The sequence below is a fragment of the Citrus clementina genome, unplaced genomic scaffold (genome assembly GCF_000493195.1).
Source record: "Citrus clementina cultivar Clemenules unplaced genomic scaffold, Citrus_clementina_v1.0 scaffold_3, whole genome shotgun sequence".
In the NCBI taxonomy this organism is placed as follows: domain Eukaryota; kingdom Viridiplantae; phylum Streptophyta; class Magnoliopsida; order Sapindales; family Rutaceae; genus Citrus; species Citrus x clementina.
Genome location: NW_006262339.1, coordinates 40,104,312 through 40,113,235, shown reverse-complemented (window position 1 = coordinate 40,113,235; position 8,924 = coordinate 40,104,312). Strand labels below are relative to the sequence as shown.

The window sequence follows — 8,924 nt, the reverse complement described above, 5'->3', positions numbered from 1 at the left end:
CTTTTATTGATGCTTTAAATATAAATTATATTTTCATTAATTAGGTAAAATTTCTTAACCCGAAAGATAAAGAAATTAAAACTAAGAAATTAAAATTATTCACTTGTTAATTGCTATCCAATTGATGTTTAAAAGATTTTGCTAAGTGTGTATGAAAAAGAATTTTATTGTTTTTTTTTTTTTATGAATACAAAGTGTTGCTATTGACAGAATGCCTCTCTTGCTTTCTCAGCATATTGAGAGATATATATATACAATAGTTACGAAAAAATTTAGCACTAGTTATAAAAAGATAAAGATTGTATTTACAACTGATAAATTATTAAATGACCGACTAAAAAATAAATAGTAAAATTATTAAAACACATGGTTTTACATAAAGAGGAAGGAGAATCAAAATCTCCTCCACTCTAAACCTAAGTGATATAGTGGAGTTCAAAAAAACTTATCTCAATTTCCACAAAATTCACAATTATTTCATCTTCTCTCGCTTTTAAAGGTATGGTAATCAAAACCTAAATTATTTTTTTAGCTTCCTACTTCTTTATAGTCAAATTTAGATGGCTTGCTAAATAAAGATATTTAGAAAATGATCAAGCTATTAAGACTTCATCTCATATCAAAGAAGTTGTTCAATCTCTTATCACATAAATTATCCAGTGGTTACCAAAAACCATTCAAAATATTATATCCAAAAATAAATACCGCACCCAAAAGCAATATCAACTGCTTCTTTTGATTCTTTCTATCAAATGAGACTTTAGCTTATCGGTCTATCTTTGGGATCAGCAATAATACTTTTAGTTCAATATTATTACAATTGAATTGCAACATACAAGTGTATATTAAAAAAAATTATATATTCACAAATCAAAAAACAAAACTTATGGTAAATAAATAAGATGAGAATTTATTTCTTTATGGTAATTTTGTTTAAATCCATCAATCAAAGTATCAAACCCAAATGAAACATATCCAATCTAATAGACTTTGTACAAATGCATTATAGCACGCACGGTGTGGATGGTAAAGATTAATACAAGCATATTATACACTTAGGGTGTGTTTGGTTGTAGTATTAAATGGGTATTATAATATTGTTTATATTAAAATAATACCAAACTCATGTTTGGAACAAAATTACAAGGGATTGGGGTGGGAGGCTAATGCGTCAACTGACGCATTAGCTAATCCCGACTGTGAGTCGGGAAAAGCTAATGCGTCAGTTGACGCATTAGCTTTGTTTTTTTTGTTTTTTTTGTTTCTTTTGTTTTTAACTTTTGCTTTTTGCTTTATTATTATTATAATACTAAAATAATAAATAAATATAGTTTTTAATTTAATATAATATTTTTATTTTATTTATTTTTACATTATAATTATTAATATAAATTAATAAATAAATAATTTATCATTCAATAATAGTATATTTTTTATTTTTATATTATAATTTATTATAACTAATAAAAATATTTAAATATGAATAAATTTGAATAATATTAATTTAAAATTAATAATAATATAAATAATAACATAAAATATTAATGCAATTTAAATATATTAATATAATATAAAATATTAATATAATATAATATTTAATTTAAATTAATTAAAAAAATAATACAGTACAGTGTAGCACCAAACATTGTATAACATTATTATAATACAGTGTTAATACAATACAACATAATATAATACACTAACATTAAAATAATACAATACAACATAATATAATACAGTATACCAAACGCACCCTTAAAGCCTTAAATGTCAATTTTAAAAATTTAATTAAAAAAACCGTTAAATTTTCTTTAATTATGATTTAAACTCAGAATCTACCGTATTAATTTCATAATTTGGATTTGAACAATTGTACAAGGTACAAGAGCCAAAGCCAACGCGCATTGTGAAGATGTACGGGATAAGAGCGTGGCGGTGGCGAAAGGATAAGAAGAATAAAATGCGGTGAGGAGCACAGAATTAACTGTACTCCATCTTTCAAGGTTGCGTTTTCCAACAGGCCAAAAAAGGTCAGAAAAAAAAAAAGAAAAAAAAAATGAAAAGCACGTGACCACCCACATGGCGACATCCTCCTTACACGCCAAGGCCATGTCCATCTGTTCAATTAAAAATCCCCCACAAGTCACATTCCATAACAAACTCGCACCTATCGCTTTACTTAATTGTACATTATTCATCGACTTTATCCTTTAAGCCGACGTACAATATCCAATTAGCATAAAGCTTCTAGAGATCCTACGCTGTTAAACGCAGAGGAACACACCCCAGAATTTGCCATTATTTTTAAAATTTAGATTTTCAATCTCCCATCCATCTTCGAGTTTAAGTTTCAAAAAACCTTTTTGTTTTGGAATAAATAAATAAATAAATCTCATTTGTTATCAAAACCTCTGTGTAAGAAATTGGCGTTTGTAGAGATTGATTGAACATCTGAACGAAAGACTCCATGATGGTTAGTACTCGTAACTGTTTATTTCCTTTTTTTTTTTTTATTTAAATTTAACTGTATTCGTTGTGATTTTTTCTTCTTCTTGTTTTTTTGTTGATTTTGTGCTATTAAGTTAAGAATAAACTAAGATGTGATTTTTAAACCTATCCACTGATACCGTCGGTAGCTGAAGGAAGATGATTGGAAATGAGTTTTTGATTGTGTTGATCTGTTTGGTTGCTGAGAAAAAGTGTAGGAAACCGGTGGAAGATTTGGAATGTTTAAATATTTTAATGAAATGTCTGCTAGGGAGGCTAATTTAATTTGTTAAATAGTTTCTATGAAATCTTTTTACTTGGAGTTACCCAAAAAAAAAAGGTGCTCTGCAAGTTTTAACATTTATTACCTGTTGCTTAACAAATTTTAATTTGATTATATAGGACCTTTTTTTTGTTGGGGGGGGTGGATTTAGTTAGTTTCACTGTATAATTGTTCAAGGTGCTTCTGATGGATCTCTACTTGTGCGTCTTATTTTGCTTCAATCTGTTCTCCGGTTCCAAGTTCATGAATAAAAGATGATGCTTTTATTAAAAGAAGTCTTATAAAAGCCTTCCTTGTTTGCTTGCCTAATTATGATGTGTTGTATCGGTAGCAAGTAAAGATTACTACTATGAATTATCACCTGTGGCATAATCTGCCTCACCGAGGCTTGTCAGTAGTTTTATCTGAACGATCTTTCTTATTTTGCTTCTCTCATATCATGATTGTGGAATTAGTAGATGTTTTTGATAATTTCATTTTCTTTTAGTCTTAACTGTTTAGTTGAATTCAAGATTCTAATGGTAATTAATTGCAATACTGCATTCAAACAGATATATGCATAAGTTTTGTAATTCAAGTTTCCATGGTAATTTTTCTGTTCTAGTTATAATGGAAATGCTTCTTATATGAGTTTTGACTGATGGTGTTCTCCTTGATGTGTTATTTATTGTTACAGATAAGAACAGTGAAAATAAGCAATGTCTCTTTGGGGGCAACTGAGCAAGATATTAAGGAATTCTTTTCCTTTTCTGGTGAAATTGAACATGTTGAGCTGCATAGGTTTGTTAGTTAATAGCTATTCAAAATTAGTTTTATTTTGTATTTCTCTTTTCCTCCCTTTTTATTTGAGAAAAAGAAATTTGGGGATATTTAAACTCAGTCAAGACTTTTGTTCCTAACATCAGGTGAAGAATTTACTGCCTTTAAGCATACATATAAGCATATGCTAAGGTTCTTATGTAGTTATACTACTATGTTTTTCTTTCAGCGACAATGAGCGATCTCAAATTGCTCGTGTTGTCTTCAAGGATCCCCAAGGAGCGGAAACTGCAGTTCTCCTTTCGGTGTGCCTTCATCTTCTTGCTTTCAGTTCTATTACTTTTACTAGATTAAAAGTTTGCCAATTCCCTACTGTGTGTGATTTCTGGAATTTTTGGCTTATATTAGAAGAGACAGGGTTTGGTTCTGAAAAAGGCTAAAAATAATCATGTTATGCTTGCCATGCTTTAACCTTAAGTTTTTATGGATTGTGGGTACTTAGAGAAACAGACGTGCTCAAAGGTTTTCATAAAAAGTCCATTGGTCATGATATATGTTTTGTTGCTCTTAACAACAGCTTCAGCTTTGAAGTTAAGTAAACTTCTTCACTAAACTCAGGCGGGCCCCTTGGATATTTTGTTCCAGTATTGAGCTTTAAAATATCCAAAATGCTTACCAGTGAGATGAGATTGATGTTTATCTTAAAGTGAAGGTCATCGCTCATCAAGGAGGTTGAACTTGTATCTAAATTGGAAGAAGCATGGTCATGAATTAAGTACTGTACTTTAAGCACTTGATTTAGAAACTTTTGAAGTGCATGTCATTGTCTTAGTACTAGCTACTGCATCTTTTAAATTCATGCCATTATTTGCATCCTCTTCAAAGTTATGGAGCTTAATGCCAAAAACCTTCCTGTTGGATTATATTTGTATTTGAAAACCTTTTGAATTCAATTTTCTTGTACAGTTTACTGTCTTTTTTGTGTCAAGTTATAATGACATCTCATGACCCTGAAAGATGGACACTGGATCAGAATTTCACCATCACCACTCACTGTTGGAGTCAATCTAGACTTGTTATTTATCTGCTCTACTGTATCTCCCAGTGCATCTCATTTGTGTTGTTTAAAAAAAGATCACCTCTGTTTGTATTAATGCAGATATGTTTCTTCTTTGAAAGAAGCTCTGATTGTGTAGGGTTAGAATTGCCAAACTGACATTTTACCATATACGTTTCATGTGGTTATTGTTTTCTTCAGGGGGCAACAATTGTTGACCAGTCTGTTACCATAGAATTGGATCCCGATTACAAGCCGCCAGCTGCTGCTTCAGTTACATCAACTGTAATATCTTTATTTAGAGCATTTGCTTTTAATTTTACTGTGGTAAATAATTTGTCTAATGTGACCAAAATATGCAATCTTTCAGGCAAGAGAAAACAAAAATGAAGGCGGTACTGAATCTGTTGTCCATAAGGCAGAGGATGTTGTAAGCACCATGCTGGCCAAGGGCTTTATTCTGGGCAAAGATGCTGTCGGGAAAGCAAAGGCCTTTGATGAGAAGCATCGGTTCACTTCTACTGCCACAGCCACAGTGGCTTCTCTGGATCAGAAGATTGGTTTCACTGAGAAAATAAGCGCAGGAACCACTCTTGTCAATGACAAAGTGAGGGAAATGGATGAAAAGTTTCATGTTTCTGAGAAGACCAAGTCTGCCTTTTCAGCTGCCGAGCAGACAGTGAGTAATGCAGGATCTGCCATCATGAAGAATCGTTATGTGCTGACTGGGGCTTCTTGGGTTACTGGTGCATTTAATCGGGTTACAAAGGCAGCAGGGGAAGTGAGTGAGAAGACTAGAGAAAAAGTTCTGGCTGAAGAGGAAGAGACTCGAAAAGCAGACGGCTACTCTCAGGTTAGTGATACGGAGTTTCCAAGATCTGCTGCAAATTAAGAACTTGCAGCTCTTTGTGCTGAAGATCAATCAATACTTTGGTATTTTAAATGCTATGTAAATATCTTCATAAAGAGAGTGAATATTATCATTTGAAGAATCTTTAAGTATTGGAATTAGTTGGTGTAGAATAGTGTTGGGTATGTTTCCTTACCAGGAAAGAAATAGAAACAGTTTCTCGTTGAGTGCATCTCTTATGGTTGAAAATGCTTGCTTCATCATCAAATGTCCATTCTTGCTGTTTGCATCAAGGCCTTTCTTTTTACCTGTTCTTTTTTCCCCCCCTGGTAATTGTTTGCTTTGAATGGATGATCGTAATCAGACAAAACTTGGGCAAGACCAGAAGCTGAAATGTATTAGAAATTGCGCAACTTACACACTGATGTTTTGGTTTACTGCTAAAATCAAATTCAGTAGTTGCAATCTTATCAAGAAGCTAGATGTATGGGACGCTTATAGTTGCTTGTTTTACTCAAATTTGGACTATGATCAGGCAACAGTGAATCAGCAGGTATATGACAGATCACAAGCAAAGTATCGCAGAAACATAATGAACACAGTTTGATGCATAATTGATTTTCATTTCTACATGCAAAACAAGAAATGGAACAACAAAGCCAAGATACCAGAATCTAAATTCTCAAGTTCATAGCCACTAGCAAACTTTCATCAAACATCTTGTATCACAAAAACATATATCACTAACATAACAGAAAATTGGTCGTAAACTTCGATTAGGATTGGGGAATGTGGCTAATTGATAAGCCTTGTACTCTTGCAAATTAACCTCATTGGGTTGGGGAGATGATTTTCTATGTTGGGCTTTATTTGGGTTTATCCATGTTCGGCTTCGAGTAGAGCTACCGGCAGCCTATTTTTAAGCTTATAAAACCCCTTTAATTATTTTTTAAAAATTAAAAATTTATTTCCTTTGAAATTACTGGGCAAGTGATATTCTCTCTCACACTATCTCACACCCTCATTGCAACTAAGATCCTTAATTATTTGCCACTGACAATTTAGTGCATGTTTAGTATAACTTATCTAATGGCCATAATTACTTATTTAATTCCATAAATATTTATTTAATCCCATAAGTGCTTATTTAATCTTATAAGCACTTTTTAAATTTTTTTATGGTGTTTGGTTATTTTTTAATAAATTTTTTTTAGCTTAACTAAACTAATTTACTTCTATTAGCAAAACTCCAAAATTTGAGCTTTTGGGAGTAGAGGTTGGAGAGCTTTTCTAAAAAATATGTAATATAAAAAACATCTTTAAAATATTTCATTAATTACATAATACCCTATTTTGCATAAAACCTACCCAACAAAAATTTTTTGCCGCCATATAAATGTATTGTTGCCACCACTTCACTTTTTTTTTTCTCTCTCTCTCTTTTAATAGCCAACACTTTAATTTTGCAAAACCCTGCACATACCCAACGCTTGAGAGAGCAATCATAATCATAGCCAACGTTTTTGGTGAGGAGCATGCCAGGTAATGCTTTCTACTACTTTTTCGTCTTTGTCTTTATTATATTATTCAAACCTTCCTAAAGATGCACAATTGAGAGGACTTTTAGTGTTTGGAAAAATAGATGGAAAATTTTGCGACAAATACCTAATTTCCCTTTTAGTAAGCAAGTGAAAATTATGATCACTTCAATGGTTCTTCACAATTTTATAAGAAAATATGTAGATAATGACCAAGAATTTCAACCTTTTGATAATGATGACGAATTGCTTCCTACAAGTGAAAGTGAGAATCAAAGGGAAGAGAACAATGAAGAACAAAGTACAAGTTCATTCAACGTACGTGAAATGGACCAAGAACATGATCAAATTACGACACTTCTCAAGTTCCGTTAACATTTCAGTTATATTATTGATTATCATTTTAATTTGGATAGTATTATTTATTTGGGAGAATATATCAATGATCCAATTTTAAAATTTTAAAATTGAATAAATGATTGAACTTTTTTTTATTATTAATTGATAGCTTAGATGCATTTTGTTACATGTTATATCATTATGAATACATATTCTTTTTTGTAATTTAATTGCGCAAAAGCACTTTTAGTTTTACACAACCAAACAGTTTAATGGTTCAAAATAGCTTTTTTAATTGACAATCAAACACCCAATGACTTTTTGTCCAAAAACTCTATTAGTATAAGCTCTACTCCTATAAGCTCTATTTAATAACTTGTACCAAACGAAGCCTTAGACTTTTAATCGTTTATTTGTTTTTTTACTTGAAACTTTTACATTAATTTCATGGAATCATAGCCAAAAAAAAAATTCATAGAATTAATAGGATTTATCCAAGGGAAAAAATTGAATTAATGATTTTTTTCTTGATCTTGGTTAGAATTTGGTTTTGATAAAAAAAGAAAAAAGAAACAAATAAATTAATATCTTTATTTCTAAAAAAAAGGTCAAATATAAATATTATTTTAATGGTTCTAAGAGCTTGTTGCATAATGAAAACAAGATGAACTAGATTATGTTTTTTTTTTTTTTTTTTTACACTGACTATTATAATCAGACTATTACTGTGACTAGTTTACATAAGTTCTTATGAAACACTACCTAAAATTTTATCCTCACTAATATTTAAGAGACATCTACTTTACTCACATTAATAAGGGAGTAGAGGTAGAGTAGACTACCTCTACTCCATTATTTGTTATAATTGTGAGGGAAATTGGCTGAGTGGTTAACTAGATTATGGTTTAAAAGAGCTATTGATGGCTAACTGGTTATTGATAAGGGTATTTTTGAAATGAAGTTTTATTAAAATATATGCTATCTATAGTATATTCAATGCAGCATGCTTAAAAATGGGTTTTATAAGATAAGAAAGCAGGGTGCCAATAACATCACTCTTGGGCTTATTTATGTTGGGCTTGTAAATTGCATTGCATATAGAATGATGATGGTCAACCCCACATTTTATCTCATTAAACCCCACTTTTTAATATTTCCTTTATTTTATTTTTTCCCCATTATTTCTAGATTTTCATTGTGCTTTATCATCTCTCTGTCTTTTGTTTTTCTTTTTGTGTTAGAGTTTTGTATCAACACTTTTAGGATGAAAATTTATCATCTATTACTTTTTAAAAAAAGTTAATAATAAGTTATATAAGTATATATGAGTTAGAGACTCTTTTAGACAAGTAAATATCCAAAGTTCAATTTTTTAGTGTGAAGAAGAAATAAAAAATAAAAAATCAATACTCTAATATTGTGTTGTACTACTCGCCAATAATTGCAACCATGTTTGAATGAATGGAATATCTTATTTCGAAAAAACTAAAGATTCAAATATTATAATGTACTAGAAAAAGTATAGGGTTGTTCAATATCAATGGAATGTAAATACAAGCATAACTTTTGTCCTTTATTATAATTTTAAGCATAATGAGGGCATATGAGATA

General features: G+C 30.6%; 1 protein-coding gene across 1 annotated transcript; it reads left to right on the top strand.

Moving 5' to 3' along the window:
• Window positions 1-2,098: 2,098 nt before the first annotated feature.
• On the top strand, window positions 2,099-5,668 carry LOC18049023 (binding partner of ACD11 1). The gene is made up of 5 exons (XM_006443171.2): window positions 2,099-2,473; window positions 3,447-3,550; window positions 3,759-3,834; window positions 4,788-4,871; window positions 4,957-5,668. Exons 1-5 carry the CDS (start codon window positions 2,468-2,470, stop codon window positions 5,476-5,478), a joined length of 792 nt encoding a protein of 263 aa, XP_006443234.1. The 5' UTR covers window positions 2,099-2,467; the 3' UTR covers window positions 5,479-5,668.
• The last annotated feature ends 3,256 nt before the right edge of the window (window positions 5,669-8,924 follow it).